At 50.5% G+C, this 17908-nt stretch overlaps 1 protein-coding gene across 1 annotated transcript in view; it reads right to left on the bottom strand.

Annotated features, from left to right (window-relative positions):
- Nucleotides 1–3937: 3937 nt before the first annotated feature.
- The window catches only part of Clstn3 (calsyntenin 3), a 32418-nt gene continuing 18447 nt past the window's right edge, over nt 3938–17908 (bottom strand). Inside the window, exons 13-18 of the mRNA XM_005066024.4 lie at nt 14398–14624; nt 13631–13801; nt 11844–11989; nt 11317–11452; nt 5061–5263; nt 3938–4871 (exon numbers count right to left, since the gene is read on the bottom strand). Coding sequence (XP_005066081.1) covers nt 4731–4871; nt 5061–5263; nt 11317–11452; nt 11844–11989; nt 13631–13801; nt 14398–14624 — 1024 coding nt within the window. The 3' untranslated portion in view covers nt 3938–4730. The remainder of the gene's footprint in view (nt 4872–5060; nt 5264–11316; nt 11453–11843; nt 11990–13630; nt 13802–14397; nt 14625–17908) is intronic.

Consider the following 17908-nt stretch of genomic DNA (forward strand, 5'->3'; position numbering starts at 1 on the left):
TAATAGACTCTGTACACCCTTGGCATTTTGATAATCTACACCAGACTCTATTGACCTGTCAACAGCCTCTTGTCAGCTTCCCATTGCCTTAGCAAATGCCTGAGATAATCTACTGAAGGAGAACAGGTAGGACCAAGGAAGCTTAGTCGGTGAGGGTCATTGGGCCAGTACTTTAGGCAGGAACCAACTCCACGGGGACAGGTGGCATGGTACTCTGGAAGCATAGTCATACTGTTGTCTGAAAGTTGTGCAACTTCTATACCATCCTTTGGACTTACTTTCCCTCTCCACAGTGCTATGGAAAGAGAGAAGATGCTTCATGGTGACCTAGCAACAAATCAAAGGTATTCTCTGATTGGCTGTCATACCTACTAACAGACTCCCTGAGCCAGCCTCATTGCAACCCACAGAAAAAGGAGGAAAATACCAACTGATAAGTGAGGGAGGAGGGACTGGAGGAACTGGGGTCATGTCTTAGAGCCTGGGAATTGAAAGAGCGGCTCCTTCATCCTTGTGGACTAGAAGGCACACCCTGGAGACGCAGGCTTCTGACGCTTTCTCTGACAGAGCCAGCTCCAGTATATCCCAGAGTCTCCATCCCCCTCCTTCTATCCACTGTCTCTAAATTTAGAGCTTTGTCTGTCCTTTTCTTGTAGGATGAGGGTATTTTAAGTACTCTCGGGATGATGTCGCAAAAGAGGCGATAGCTCTAGCACCACGGAGGCAGATACATCAGCTCCCCCTGCTGCCTGCCAGGGGCTTACCCATCACCCTCACACCTTCCTCCCTTCCCCATAGCTTCCTCCCTCTCAGAAGGAAACTGGAGGGGGAGAACTGTGAGCCTCTACAAGCTGCTGAGTAAAGTGGACTCAGGAAATTGGTACCCACGGTGCACGGAGGAACTGTGTGGGCACCAGTCCATTCTCACACGGTATACTTACAGTCAACCTCAGCAAACACCCAAGGGGTTGAAGAACCTAAGGGACCCTCACACAGCCCAGTGGAACCCCATATTGTGACTGGATTTGGGAGTTTTAGTGAGTCTACTTCAGGGAGTTCCTGAAAAGCTGAAATCTGGAAGGAACCCGAGATCTTCCACAACTCCTGGGAGAAGGAGAGTCAACTTGTTCTTGACTCTTCCCAACAGAGCCCCCAAGGTGAGGGCTGGTGGGTTGAGAATCCCTAAGTGTTACTGACCAGCCCCAAAGAGCAAGGTGGATGTGCACATGCCTCCACTGAATTTGCACCCTCCTGCCCTGATGACACCAAGGCAAGTCTCCAGGTCCCTGGTCTGGTAACATGAAGAAAGACACAGTTTGTTCTTGACCTAGTGGTTGACACACCTGCCTCTCCAGTGCAGCTTCCCAAGAGCTCATCTCTTCATCATGGATCAAGCTAATTGATTTTTACAATCAAGGGTGGACTTAGGAAGGAAAGAGCCTCCCACTGCAGGAGGGAAAAATTGACTGTGGCCAAGGGAAATGCGTTTGCCATTTCTAATTAAATTGAGAATAGGTGAAGCTGAAGTCCAGCCAAATCTGAGATCCTGGAGTTTTGCCAGATTCTGTTAGGGAGGCTAGAGAATGTTCCAAGAGATCTTGAGAAAGAAAATAAAAACCCATTTGGACTCTTGCCTGCTGCCTTTTCCCTGGATCATTGAAGTTGGCATCTTGCCTAATTCTATTCTATTAGTCTCTCTTAATCTCTCTCTCTTTCTCTTGTGTGTGTGTGTGTGTGTGTGTGTGAGAGAGAGAGAGAGAGAGAGAGAGAGAGAGAGAGAGAGAGAGAGAGAGAGAGAGAGAGAGAGAGAGAGAGAGAGACAGGGAGACTAAGAAAGGCCAGGTCAGAAGGCGATCAAGAGATCAGGAAGAGGAATGGAGACATGCGATGGTGCAGAAATTATGAAGAATGAACTGAAAGTGAGTGATGACCCCAAGGCCTGAGCCTCGGTCACAGCATAGGGGGCTCCAAAGCAAATAAAAACAATGGTATGGCCTGGCTTCCGCTCTTCCTCTTGGGAAGCCTCGGTCTCTGAGATCCAGGATGAATGCAGATCAGGAGGCTGACAAGAGAGGGAGGCTGGATTCACTAAAAGTCATGACCATGGACTTCAAATTCCCTTGTACTCTGTGGATAGGTAAAGCTTTCAGTTCTCTGGAGCCTCTTCACCTTGGGCTGCTGAGACATGACAGGAGTATGACAACACCCATTCGGTGTTGTCACAGATACTAGCAACACCTCGGGGCAGCTGCTGGGCCGCCTTCCACCCACCTTCTTCTGCCTCTCTGGGCCACCTTCCACCTGCTGCCTTCCCAGGCCAATGGGTCATCAGTCAGGGCAGCTCTCCTCTCTTCCCAGTAAGTCTTCTCTGAGTCTGAGGACCACCCGCCACCCCCTGCATCATTTTCTGAGCTCTGGTGTGTGCCTGGCCCTGCACAAGTTGCAGAGGATCCAGAGAATCTGATAGACACACGTGTGATAGCCTCAGATGAACATGCTGTCATGGAGTGCGACCACAGGGCACCTGAGCACAAAAGACTTCTCAGAAGAGGCACAGTTTGAATGGAGTCTTGGAAAATGAGTAGGGCTGTTAGGCAGCCCAAGGGGAAAGACGTGATAGGCGGAAGGAACAATTCATGCAAGGACACAGGGGCAAGAAAGGACAGGGCAGCTCTAGGAGGTGCGGGGGGGGGGGGGGTTGTGCACCCTGCATCCACAGGTGCAGGAGTAGCTGTAGCAAAGAAGCCAGAGAGGCTGAGGGGCTAAGAGGCTGCCAGGGTATCTGGGATTGACTCAACCAGCAACAGAAGGAACATTCCAAATAAGAGAGTGACATAGCCGGAACTGTGTGTTAGAAAGGTCACTAAGGCCTGGAGTTAAAGATGGAGTCGGTCAAGACAAGAGCAGCTGAGGACAGGTAGGGCTCTCAGGACAGGACAGGTCAAAAGTGAAAGGCACAAACCAGTGTGACAGCAGCAGCAGCATGGCCCATCTGAGAAAACTGAAGAAACAATGACAAGGTTTCATCACCATTTGGACATGGGGATGGGTGGGAGAAGGGAATCTAGACTGACAGCTTTCTGGAATGGGGCACTGCATGCGAAGGCTAGGGAGAGATAACCATGACCACAGATTGAGCAAAGGCTAAGTCTGAGGCAGAAGATACCAGGCATTCATACCAATAGATGGCGGAAATACTGGACAGGAAGAAGGCCTGGGTATACGACACACATGTGGGGTCATCAGCATACACAGAGAGCTGGAGCTGTGCTTTAGGTCCAGGGCACCCGGAGGAGAAGCATCAACAGACTAGAAAACTCCAGCTCCGCCCCCATGTTGCTACAAAGGACCAGGCAGAACTGGGGAAAGGCTTTTTAGAAGGGAACTAAGGTGTAGGTCCCTGGTATTGCCAAGGGCGGGGACAGTAGGGGGGGTAGTGTCTACAGCAGCAGGGACAGTGCAGTTCAGTGTGAAGAGAGCTAAGGCCCCTCATAGCCTCGTTGGGGAACATAGCAAAGCAGAGGTCCCTGGGGCCCGAGTCACAGATTGGTCAGCAAAAGCCAGATCCTTTAGCTGCAGGACTGCCAACGCCATCCCTCAGACTCTTCAGCTGGGAACCAATGTGCAATGGGCTTGGAGTGGGATGTTGAAAGTGATGGGGGGGGGCTGACAGGGTCCCCAGAGAGCACTGGGCATCTGCCCACACTTCTGTGTTATTCTTCTCCAGGACGCAGACAGAAGAAGACAGTGTGAGTTGCCGGACCTCCATCTTACCTTCCCAGGAACCTGACAACCTAGGGATCCACACAGCCGGGCACCACATGACAGCCAGAGCCTTCCCTGCCTTATCACCACAACCTGCTCAGGGGCCTAATGTGGCCCCTGAGATCTGAGAGCTCACAATCACACAGCATCGGCCAGGCAGACAGCAGGCTAGTGCTTTTTTCTAGTTGTTTTATTTGAAAACCCTAGGGTGTGTCCCCTCCTTTACCACACCCATCCCCTACCCTCACCCCAGGACATCACAATGCCACACACACGCACACATACAAGGCTGTGAGCTGCACACAGAAACACGGGAGCTGTGCTCACGACGACATTGAAAAAATATACACTATATATAATACACCTGGGGCCCCTACTCCTCCTCCTTCCCCACAACCTAGGCACAAGCAGGCCATGGAGGAAGGGACGGGGGCTGTAGGACCTTGGGACTGCTCAGGCAGGAGAGGAAAAGAGGACAAGAGAGGGAGGAGACTGAGAAGAGGGAGGAACAGGGATCCCCAGAGTGAAATGGGAACAGAGGTGAGGGATCCTACGGGAAGCAGGGAGGCCCAGCGGACGGACGGCACAGAGCAGGGAAGGGCACAGCAGCAGGCTCCTACCCTCCCACTCCCGCCTCGACCACGGCTGTGGATGTCCCCGCCCCACTGCAGTGCATGGCTGGCAGGGTACGCCTCCACAGGTGGGCCAGAGGGCAGCCGGAGTCACCCAGCCATTCTCCCAGGGCAGCCAGCTGGGGCAGACGCCTCAGGAGAAACCAGGGGAAGAACAGCCCAAGGCCCGGGCAGGCTGGAGGAGGAGGGCAGGCCCTGTGGGGCCTGCTGGGGTTCTGAGGTTGAAGGAGCACTCCTTGTGAAGGTCTCTCTCCTCTCGGAATGCCTTCCTCCCTGTCTTTCCTGGACGCCTGTCTCCCCAGGGCAGGCCTCTCTCTAGGCAGGGTTGGAGGCTCAGTAGCGGTGTGGGGGACTTTCAATGATGCGTCTCTCATCACTGCTGGGGGAGTCGGCTGCCTCCGAGTCACTGCTGTCCTCATCCTCTTGCTGGCCACCAGCAACCCCTGCCACACCGGCCTGCTGGTTCTGGTAGGACTGGAGAGGACGAAAGCAGAGCTCAACAGCCTAGCAGAGCCTCTCCTTGGAGACCACCACGGTGCCCCTCCCCATCTCCTTCCCAGTCTCATCCTTCCTCCCCCATGGCCTCGGCAGCAGTGCCGAGCTTTCACCCAGTCCGGGCCCTCACCAGGGGTATTTACTGTAGATGTGCCCCAGGCCACTCACCTCCATGGGGTTCACGATGATGGTGAGAGCAGAGTCATCCCAGAAGAGGTCAGGGTCTTTCGGGTCAGTGGAAGCCCCTGAGGGTCCGCCAGTTCCTGAGACGCGGCGGTGAAGGGAGTGGATCCTCACTAGGCCCAGGATGACCATAAGCACCAGGAAGCCCACACACACCACAATGATGAGAGTCGCAGCACTGGGGACCACTGCAGGGACAGCCAGGAGTCAGAGGGGACACAAGACACCAGGGAGACTGGGGCACAGGGGCTGTCAAGTGCTGAGGGAAGAGACTGTTCAGGAAAGATGTCCTGGGAAGAGAAGACCGCCCACCCTCATGGAGGTCTTGAGAAATGACTAACTTGAGAAACTAGAAGACAAACAGACCGGACCAGGAAGGGTCAACAGGAAGGAAGTAGAGAAAGTCTGCTCCAAAGACACACAGACAGGAAGAGAGGTGTGCAAACAGAGGCGGATGGTGTGGAGAAAGCCCCCAGCCCAGTGCTGCCGTGAGCAGCCACATTGTCTCCAAATAAATGGCAAAGACTAGAAGCTGCCTGTGTCTTTCTGCCTGGACCCTTCCCCCGGAACTACCTATTTTCCCAGAGGGAAAGAGAAGGGCAGCTACAGGGGATTGACTGGGATGAGAAGAGAAACAGCTCTAGGCCTAGCCTGCTGACCAGAGGAGCTGCTGTCCCCAAGGCTGGGAACAGGTTCGAGTGGCAAGGACTGGCCCCTTCACTTACCCACCTGGTCTGAACGCACTCCTGCTCCGTGACACCTCCCTTCTCCTTGCAGGCTTGGGGTTCCTGGTCCTGCGGGGCTTCCGTTCCTCCCCAGGCTCCCCCCTGAGGTGTCCCTACCTCCACCCCTGCGCCCCCAGGCCTACTGCCCCATAGCCTCATCCTGATGCCCAGGCTCAGGGGCACATGGACTTGCACGGGCAGTGAAAAGCAGAAGGGCACGTGCACTCTCACATGGACCTTGGAGCTGATGGTGGAAAGGCAGGCGTGCATGCACAGGCACAGGCCAATGAAGAGCCAATGGGCACACAGCTGGGCAAACATCGCCGGGCCCCACACCCGAGCCAGGCCTCTAGTTGCCCACACGCCTGCCTGGACCAGCCGCCTAGCAGCCTGCTCACACAGCGCGGTTAAGGGGATACGCGTCAGCGTCTCCAGCACGGCACCAAAGAGCTGCATAGGCAGGGTCACCGAGCTCCCTACCAGCTGGGCAAACCAAGCAACCCCCTGAAGGAAGATGTAAGCACTGCAGGCATGGGCCCTAAGGGCCACAGAACAAGCAGCTGTAACCACAACCCGGACCCCCTTCTGCACACACACACAGAGCACCTGGAGAAGCATAAGGAGCCAAAGCAGGGGGACCACAAACCCCCCGAGACAGCAAGTGCAGGAAGAGACCCCACAGACGCACTCCCACGCCCACAGCCCTCTTGGGCAGCTGGGTCACTACCTGCCACATGGGTTCACACTTCTCTTCACACCCCAGACAGTCCTACTGCTGAGAATTAGTGTGTGTGTGTGTGTGTGTGTGCGCGCGTGTGTCCCAGACACACCGAGCAGTCACACAAGCAAGCAGTACATATAAAGATCACATTGCAGCCCAGCCTCAACTTTACCTACATCCTAAAACTCATGCATTAAGAAACAGAACAGCATAGAGGAGACAGCATAAAAGCCCCATACACCCAGATGCAGACACCCCTTGCCCAGCAGCCAAGCCCATAAACAGCCACCACTCCAGGACCAACCAGGTAAATGGGGAAAGCCTGCTGGGGCTGTCCTAGCTGCCACACACCTCCCTGAGGCTCTCTGACAAGCTGGTTCACATCCTGACCTGACCCATGGCCCATTTGGGACTTCTTGCCAAATAGAGCTAACTCTGTGGGGGTGGTGCCAGCAGGCTCACTAGGCACTGGCTCCAAGGCATAGATGGGCCTGGTTGAATCAGCATTTCTCAACGCCTGGGCATGGGGGAGGAAGGGGAAAGGGGACAGAACTTCTCTTTCTGTGCAAGTGCCCAAAATAGCCCCCCTCAGGTCCCCAGGTCACCAGACAAGTCCAAGGAGTAACACCCTGCCAGCAGATGGCCCCTGTGGTCAAGCCCAGGCAACCCCACTTTCAGAGTGCAAGCCACAACAGGTGACCTTACACTAATGGGGACCATAATAATGAACCAAAATCAGATGCATTTGTACTCCTGAGGCCCTGACATAATGAAGGAGATGACATGCTGATTGCCATGAACATGAAGTGACTTTAAAAAGGACAAAAAACGCAAACACTCCAGCTGTAGGTCAACAACTCCGATTCATTAGGACAAATAAGCCAGTAGGTTGGGGGAATTTTTTAAACTAGCTACAGACTTCAAACTGCCCACTAGATCTTCCTGCATTAGATGTGTGCAGAGAACCCTGGCCTCGAGTGACCACCGCAGCCAACATTAAGGGATGTTTAACAAATGGTTTATGTGATCATAGAGATGCTATTGAAAGCACTGTCTGTAGCCCAGCATAGCGCCACCCCCTTGGTGAGGAAAGGACCTCAGAAAAGATGTCCTTCTGCACTCGGTCCCTAACCTGTGAATCCACACGTCTCCAGGCTCCTTTACGCATTAGCTGCCAGCTCAGAGTTTTGACTGTGGCACAGCTCTGCAACGACACAGCAGCTCCGAGTAGACACTTTGTATCAGCTGACATCGGTCCCTGGCCTCTGCACCCACACAGCAGCTCCGAGTAGACACTTTGTATCAGCTGACATCCGTCCCTGCCTTCGTTCATCCCACTCTCCTTCTTCCTTGCTTCCTAATTCTTTCCTCTTTAAAGTATTTTGGTCTGGGCTCATTTGTTTTGTTTTAGTTTCATGAGATGGCATATCGCTTTCTTGACTGGGCTGGACTTGAACTCATGGGCTCAAGTAATCCTCCTGTCTCCACCCCAAGTAGCTGGAAATATAAGTGCACAATGGCAGGCTTATTTTATTCCTTCCTTCTTTTATTTCTTTCAATCATTGACCCTGAGAGGATCAGTCATCTTTGTTAGAAGGAATTCTCTTTTTTTTGTTGTTGTTGTTTTTTGTTACTTTGTTAAACAGGGTTCCACAAGGTTGTTTTTCATGCAAATCATCCCAATACCCCGATACTCTTTCCATTCTACCCCACCACTCAAATTAGTCCCTTTGTTCCCTCAGACAGCTTCAGTTCCTCTCCCGCATCATTATCATTTTCTTTTTAACACTATTTCTTTGCATGTCTTTCTGTGTGTTTAGGATACTTATAAAAAAGTAGAGAAATGGTCCCCGAAGTATGCTGAGCAGTGGAGTTACGTGGGGCTCTTTAAAGTTAAACAGAGAATGGCTGATGAGACGGCTCAGCGGGGAAAGGCGTTTGCCTTGCAGGTCTCATGGCCTGAGTTCAGTCTCTAGAAAGCACGGGAAGACAGAAGACGATAATTGGCTCCACAAAGTTGTCCTCTGACCTCTGACACATGTGCCCACTTCACACACACACACAAATACACAATAATAACTAATTAAAATCAAGTAAAATAAAAAAACACTGATACCTGTCTCAAGTCAATCTGGGGTGCCAATCACCAGGAGATTTTAGAATTCCTCATACAACAGATGTGAGCCAGTGTTGGCATGACAGCGTCATGCCTTCATCATCTTACCTCACTCCTTAACTACTCTCAAGTGCTCACCCTATCTACCGTGCTTCTTCTGCCTGCCCGGGACCTCTTCCTCTCCAGGATACAAGTGCAAAGTTCACATGCGTCTCAAAATCGTCCTTGACCATTCTTATTCCCCAGGATCTCTTTTGTCTGATGCAGAAGACGTTGCACAGAAATTAGCCTCTGTGGAGGAGACATAGTCTTCTACTCTCTACATCTATCTACTCCACAGCTCACCTATCTCTGAGACGATAGAGCTGCCTCTACTGCAGCCTTAGAGTACTTCCGCTTCACGAAACCTTAATTCTGCAAAGCAGTGCTTGGACTGAGGAGGTGAACGGGAGGAAGCACCTTAGTGTCAGATCAGTGTATGGAACAGGTTTGGGAAGTGTGGCTGAAGTGTGTCACCTGGTGAACTCAAGCTATATCACTCACAAATGGCCTCAGAAAAATGGTGAGCTCCGTGCCTACTAGGGACAAAATAAGGGAAGAGGCTCAGGGCAGGTAGCTGCTGTCTATTGAAATCTTAGCAGGAAATGTGGTTGGCCTGATGTACGTCACAAAAGGACATAGCACACACGTATCAGAGCAGCTCCTGACAAAGCAGGGGGATGAGGGATGACAGACACTGTCCCCGGAGCCAGCCAGGACAAAGCAGCTGGGCGCTCTGGGCAGAAGCCCTGAGCAGGTAGAAAAAGGACATCCTTCCTGGGACCTCAACTCAGAGAGAGGAAGGACTGAGATCAGGGCCATGGCACCCAGATCCGGCTTGAACCTACCCATGGAGCAGAACCCAGTGTCCAGCCCAATGAAAGGTTCGTGAGGTGACCCAGAGGCCATGAGCTCCTAAGGGAATTGCCTAAAGAGCCTGTGACCTTTTGCTGCTTTTCGAAAGTGAGAGTCTGTAGCCTTTGGGGTGGGATTAATGCTTAAAACATTGACAAGATCTCCAGAGTCAACCCTGACAAAAGCGGACAGTGAAGCTGGGTTACTTCACTGGGCCAAAGTAAGGTGTGTCTCAAAAGTGACAAAAATAAACAAATGCACCTCCAAACAGGCTCTGAAAATAATTCTAAAAGGGTTCCCAAGAGTGACTTTCAGCAATGTACCACCATTGTTTAGATTTTAATAATGTAAGACAAGACTTATATATATATATATATTTTTTTTTTTTGGTTTTTCGAGACAGGGTTTCTCTGTGGCTTTGGAGGCTGTCCTGGAACTCGCTCTGTAGACCAGGCTGGCCTCAAACTCACAGAGATCCACCTGCCTCTGCCTCCCGAGTACTGGGATTAAAGGCATGTGCCACCAATGCCCGGCTGACAAGACTTATTTTATAATCTGAAGTGTATCAGGTTACAAGACAGTGTGATGTCACCTCTATAAAAGATAGATAGATACATACATACATACTTACATACATACATACATACATACATACACAGACAGACAGACAGACGCATGAAACAAAGTAGAAACATAACATGCCCTAGCAGGAGGTTGCCTCAATCTGACAGAAGCAAGGTTGATTTTTTTTCTTTATATTCATGTTTTCTCCTTTCTTCTTTTATTTTTTTCTTTTGTAATTAAGCAACTCTTAGTATTAGGAAAGAAACGTTGAGCTACTCGTAAAGGAACATAACCAGTAAGCAAGTCTGCCCCATTCCCAAACAACATTTGACATGTGCTGATTTAGAAATATTCTTGAGATTTTACAGAGAACATACAATTACATGCTTAATAGTGCCTACTCTTTCCCATAGGGTGGGGGTAGCTATTCTGTAATTCTTTGTTTGTATTATATTTTTATTTGCATGCGTGCGCGCGCGCGCGCGCGTGTGTGTGTGTGTGTGTGTGTGTGTGTGTGTGTGTGTGTGTGTGTGTGTGTGTGTGTTAATGCATATCCCACGGTCCATGTATGGAAGTCAGAGCCCAACTTGCAGGAGTCAGTCTCACTTTCTACTTTGTAGGTCCCAAGGCTCAAACTCAAACTCAAAAACTTAGGTTTGAGAGCAAGTGTCTTTATCCGATGAGCCGTTTTACCGTCTCCTCGTTGTTCTTGTGTTTTCTTTCTCTCTCCCTCTCTCTTTTTAATAGACAGGTGTCATCACATAACCTGGGCAGGCTTCCCTCTGGTCTGTCCCAGACTCTCCAGTGCTGGCACCCTAAGCATGCACACCACATACAACTCCTAAAAGTCCTTCATTCCCCTAGTAGCATCTCCAGGTAATGCTGGTATGCCATCGACACTAAATAAATACTTCCCTGCAGAAGATCTCTAGTTGCCGGCTAACCTGACATTAGGAGCATGGAAGGCAGCAAAAATAAAATGCCTACACCCTGCACTGCTTTGTGTTTCCAGCCTTGAGCACCCGGCTGACTCGGGATTCACCTTCGTATTGGAGTTAACAGTGGGGGGGGGGGGAAGCACAGGTTATCCCACAGCCATCAACAGCCATCACTAAGGTAGGTACCTCAGAGAGCAGAATCTACTGTCTCATCCTCCTCCCCTCCCAATGATATAGGGATGGGGGTCATGCCACAGTCGCCATGCTCACTCAGCATACTTACTGGAGTTCCGGTGGGAGCTGGCCAGGCTGTGCCCAGCCATCTCAGGAGGAGGCTGGTGACCCCGGTGCAGGAACTGCTGTGAGCTGAGCACGTGGCTGGGGTGGGCCACCCGGTTCACGCTATGAAGGACATTGACCTAGGGGAAGGGAGGACTCTGTAGGCACAGCTGCTTCTCCCGGGGGCCATTTCCACCACACTCCAAGCTCACTCAGGCTCTCTAATTTGAGGTAGGGCTCAGACCACACAGTGTGTGTGGAGGGAGCTCAGAGGACAACTTGCAGGAGACGGCTCTCTCTGTCTGCCATGTAGTTTCTGAGGATCACATTCGAACATTGGGCTCAGCAGTGACCAATACCATGCATCCCTATCACTGTAACTATCACCCCACATCTCCCCTCTTCTTCCTCCTCCTCCATCGGTCAGGGGCCTAGGAGTCTTCAACGCAACGAAGTCCCTAAGTCCATTAAGCAGCTGTCTGAGGCCGATACATGCTGGCTCCTTGGAAAGGAAAGGGATTCTATGGGTACCTCCACGATGAATTCGTTGCTAGAGTAGCGGCCATTCATCTCCGAGCAGGAAAGCCTGAATTTCCTAGCATACAGGGAGGCTCCATGGTGGAGCTGATAACGAGCATGTCTCAGGATCTCTTCATACACAGTGATGGTCTCCACCCCTGGGGAATAAGGAGACAGGCTCAGCGGAGGGAGGTCCAGGGCACTGCCCTGACTCAGGCTCCAACCAGCTGACAACACAATGGAAGGGATGGTTAGCCCCATCCCTCCACAGAGGCAGAAGCTGGCATCTAGGAGAAGAAACACTCCCACACTCTCATCTACGGGGGTAGAGAAAGCAAAGTCGCATCAGCTTCTCTGCCCTCCTCGCCTAGTCTTGTGGCTTCTGGGACTCCCCAGGGAGGAAAGAATCTAGATAGCTATAGGAGAAAAAAAGGCCAAGACGCTGGGTGGTAGTGGTGTACACCTTTAATCCCAGCGCTCGGGAGGCAGAGACGGTGGAGCTCAAGGCCAGCTTGATCTACAGAGGAAGTTCTAGGACAGGCTACAGAGAGCTCCTGTCTCGAAAAAAAGGAAAAAAGGCAAAGACATCATTCCAGGGAAGGAAGATAACAGACAGAAGGGACACAGCTTTGGTGATGCCTGGAATGGAAAGGGACTGGTCATTGTCACCTTTTCCCATTCTCCCTCCCAGATGCAGCTGCCTCTGGGAGCCACCAAACCATGCCCCCCACCCGCGCCCCCCTCACTGAGTGAGCACTTAACGCTATGGTGGATGCAGGAAAGGACAGATACACACATCAAAGAGCTCCAAGACTCCAAAGCTGGCAGGGGAAGGCAGAGGCGAGAGAGAGATGGCAAAGACCTGAAGGGACATGGAAATAGGACCCAGAGAGGAGGGGAGCAGAGAGATGAGAGACGGTTCCAGCTAAGAAGGAACAAAATGGCATTTGACCTGGGAAGGAGTCATGTGCCACACACACACATACCATACACACACACCACACACACCACACACACACATACACACACCATACACACACACCACACACACACACACCACACACACACACCACACACACACATACACACATCACACACATACACACACCACACACACATACACACACACACCACACACACACATACACACACCATACACACACACCACACACACACATACACACACCATACACACACATACACACACCACACACACACACCACACACACCACACACACACATACACACACCACACACACACACCACACACACATACACACACCACACACACACACACCACACACACACATACACACACCACACACACACCACACACACACCACACACACCACACACATACACACACCACACACACATACACACACCACACACACATACACACACACCACACACACACCATACACACACCACACCACACACATACACATACACCACAGACACACACACCACACACCATACATACACACACACCATACACACACACCACACACACACACATACACACACCACACACACCATACACACACCATACACACACACCACACACACACATCACACACATACACCATACACACACCACACACACACATACACCATACACACACACACACACATACACCACACACATACACACACACCACACACATACACACACACCACACACCATACACACACCCCACAGACACACACACCACACACACACACACATACACATACACACATACACACACACACACCCCACATGCATGCACACACAGCAGACACTGGGCCTCACTGACCAGCAATAGTGAGGTAGGCAGACGTATTGGTGAGCTCCAGGCCTCGCTGCTGCAAGGATGCCATGTCCAAGAGCAGGCTCTCTCGCTCAGGGTCTAGGTCATCTCCCACCAGAGAAATTTCACAGCCGTCCAGGTTATGTACAATCTCATCTGACATGCGTGTGTCTGTCACTGTGGGGGAGAGTCAAGGTCTAGGTCACAGCTGTGCCCACTGAGGTTCTGAGACCCGGCCACTCTCATTGCATTACGGTCACTCCTCCTCCCCACCCAGGGCCATTCCTTAAGGAAGTAAACAGTGTCACAAACATCAATACGCAACATTCCCTCACACTTGCGGCTTCCCACGAGTTCTGGTTTTTAAGGGTGAATAGTTCCCAGTCACACTGACACAAGAGAAAGCCTTTCCATTCCATCCCCATAGTCACCCACTCCATCACTCCAGTTGCAGATGTCACTGCTCTCTGGACCATATCACTCCTCGTGGTCATCCCTACCTGTGCCCCGACCACATCACTCCTTGTGGTCATCCCTACCTGTGCCCCGACCACATCACTCCTCGGGGTAATCCCTACCTGTGCCCCGACCACATCACTCCTCGGGGTCATCCCTACCTGTGCCCCGACCACATCACTCCTGGGGGTCATCCCTACCTGTGCCCCGACCACATCACTCCTCGGGGTCATCCCTACCTGTGCCCCAACCACATCACTCCTCGGGGTCATCCCTACCTGTGCCCCGACCACATCACTCCTCGGGGTCATCCCTACCTGTGCCCTGCCAGCTCTCATCTGCTTTGGCCTCCACCTGGTGAGAAATGGAGCAGGTGATCTGAAGGTCGGGGAACAAAGGGACCCCCTCGGGTCCTTCAAAATCCACCGCTGGGCGGGCAAAATGAGCTGTGCCACTCAGGAGGATCTGAGGGGCATCAGGTTGAAGGACCACCACATAGCCTTCCACGTCAGGGATGGAGACGCAGGACTCTTCACTGAAGCACCTAGAAGGAGAGAGGCAGCTTGTCACTCCCTTAAAAACCTAGAGTCTGCCCAAGCATGATGGCGCACACCTCTAATCCCAGCACTTGGGAGACAGTCAGGTGGATCTCTGAAGCATTTGTCACGTCATTTCCTTACAGCAGGTTTCTGATAAGGATGAGATACCAAAGCTTGGAGCCATGCATGATAGTGCCATCTCTAATTCCAGCATTTAAGAGGTTGAGGTAGGATTACTGAGTTCAAGTCTACACATTGGCATACCAAGACAACCTTGGCTAGACAGCAAGACCCTGCATCCCCACCCCACCCCCAAAAAAGTATATGGTACATATAGCTAGACACTAATTACCAAACAGAAGGATGCTACAGTGGTGTGGTGTCATACATTACACATTTAGAACAACAATATTCATCATGAACTTCCCTACACTTATTAAAGATTCTTCAGTTGCTACAATAGAAGCGTCTTCTGTCTACTATATTGTTATTTAAAATAGCTTAATATAGTAAATCAATAATCAGTATTTTGTATCTCTGTAATTAATAACTGTGATCACAGCATATTTATTCTCTACTTCAAACATATGATTCAATATTTTTTTTTTAAAAAAATCCTTGGTGTGGTAATGTTTTGTTTGTGCTCTAACAAATAAAGCTTACCTGAAGATCAGAGGGCAGAGCTAGCCACTATCTAACCATAGAGGTCTGGAGGTCTGTACAGACAGACAGGAAGGGAGATGGCTGGGCGGAGAGAGGACCCCCATGTCTGACTCCGGGCTTTTATTATTAAGACCTACTAGAACCCATGCTAACACCTTGGCTCTTCCAGGATACTGTAGCTCAGTCCCAGTATGTCATGTTAGGTAACTCCACCTCCAGGGACACTGATGCCCCCTTCTGGTCTCTAACAGCACTTGCACACAGGAGCACATATACACAGACAAACACATATACCAGTTGAAAAAGTAGAATTTGAGGAACTTGGTAGTCTCTCATTAAAAGAATAACATTCTAAGCTTGGCATGATTGTGCACACCTGTAATCCCAGGACTCAGGAAACAGAAGCAGGTAAGTCCCTGTGATTTCTTGGCCAACCTAGTCTACAAATCAAGATCCAAGCCAGCCAGTGCTACATGGTGAGTGGGCTCTACATAAATGCCAAAATAAAATAAACAAATGTCAGGAAATAGAAAAGGAAGGAAGGAAGGAAGGAAATACTGGGCCACACAAGCTATATTTGCCATAGAGACAAGTCTTTAACCAGAATCCAACTGCAGCCCATGTTTGAAGGCCTGATTTGTACCAGGGAAATTTTCCCTTCCTGTCTCTCACCCTCTTCCTGTACCTTGCACCATGGGACAATGAAACAAGACAACCGTGACCAGACACCAGTGCCTCAGTCTTGGGCATCCCAGTCTCTGGAACTATGAAAAATAACTTTCACCATACGACAATATAATAAGACAACCCTCACCAGACACCAGCACCTTGGTCTTGGCATCCCAGCCTTCTGAACTGCAAGAAATAAACCTCTGTTTTCAAAAATCCCCCAGTTTCAGCTACTCCATTATACAAACACAACACAGTAAGTCAGGAAACTGGGAACAGAGAAGCAGGGTGTTGCAATAACAAATTTCAAAACTGTGAAGGTAGCTTTGGAACCAGGAACTGGGTTAGAGACTGAAACAGTTTTGAAGGAAATTGGGAGGAGGTTGTGTTGCCACAAATGGAGGATTAAGAAGATCCTACTGAGGACTCAGAAGAAACTACATTGCTTTGTTTTGACGAGTTTCTCCTTGAGCCCAACAGTTGGTTATACTGGATGGTCAGAGAGCTCTGATAATCCATATCTTCCCCACTGCACCTCCCCCAACCACCTCATCACTAGGGTTACAGATGCACATCTGGCTGCTTCTTGTGAGTGTTGGGGATCTGAAAGCAGGTCTCATGCTTGAGGGGTAGGCACTTTACCTACTGAGCCATCTCCCCAGGATGGAACGAACTTCTTAGAGATGACTGGAGATGTCATAATCGGGATTTTGCTAGAGATATGGTTCATAAAGGCCATTCTGCTGAGGCCTAATGAGGAGATGGAAGTGCAGTCTCTTGTAGAAACCAGAGAGAGAGCCACCCTTGTGTATACCGACAAAGGACTCAGCTGCATTGTGTCCAAGTCTGAGCGCTTTTGGAAGCAGAATTTTGATGACCAAGAAGTGCTGGCCGGGAGATGAAAAGATGGTCTAGCAGTGAAATGCGCTTCCTGATCTGCCAAAGGATGCTAATTGAGTTCCCAGCATCCACTGCAGCAGTTCGTAACTGCTGGGGACTCCAGCCCCAGGGGATCTGATGCCCTCTTCTGGGTTTCACAGGCTCTCACAAGCACAGACACAAACACATGTGCATACATGTAGATATAAGATAGTTTTTTAAAGGATAGTTAGCGAAGAGACTCTCAGGCAAATATTGAAGAAGTTGCATGAGTATCTTTAGTTAAAGGATTACGACAAAAAGAAAACTAATTTAAAGATGGAATTTATAATTCAAAAGCAAACAACTTGTGGATTTGAAGGATTCACAGTCTCCCAAGTAAAGAATGAACAAGCAGACAAGGAAGTAGCCGAATGATCCTTTGACAAAGGGATCAGTGTGGCCAGAAGGAAAGGGCTGTCTATCAACACAATGGAAAAATAAAGGCATTTCAGAGATCTTCAAGACAACCAACTCCAGGGTGTGGAGAGAAACCAACATTCCAGGCCTGGGTCACTTTAGGTCTCTGCTCCCTACATTCTGGCGCAGAGCCCCACTCCCACCCCGCCCTTCACCCCACCCAGTAGTCATGGTTCAGTCATCCCAGGCGCAGCTTGGATCACCTACAAGAGCACACACAGGCTTTGGTAGCATCCATGAGATAGATATGAGAGAAGGGGGCATGGTTCATTTCACCTTGGTTTCAAACCATGTCACAGAGAGCCCCAAGAGTCATGAGGGCAGAGACAATATAGACAGTGTCAGGGCACTACTGAATGGAACAGTCAGTCCTCTAGAGCAATGAAGCTAAGTCACCAGAGACCCCAGAGATGCAGAGCTCCCAGCATGGGTCACCAGCCCGGCAAAGCTACTGTAAGAGCTGTTACATAACGGATCCCAGCAAGTCATGGAAGGAGTTCTGTCCGAAGCCTTCTGGCTGACCCTCATCCAGTGTCTAGGAGCAGCACATGGAGTGGGGTTTATTTGAAAGTTTGTGCTTTGTTTTGTTTTATGACAGGAGCCTCATTGTAGCCCAGGG

This window comes from Mesocricetus auratus, unplaced genomic scaffold (assembly GCF_017639785.1).
Source record: "Mesocricetus auratus isolate SY011 unplaced genomic scaffold, BCM_Maur_2.0 Super-Scaffold_100676, whole genome shotgun sequence".
Taxonomy (NCBI): domain Eukaryota; kingdom Metazoa; phylum Chordata; class Mammalia; order Rodentia; family Cricetidae; genus Mesocricetus; species Mesocricetus auratus.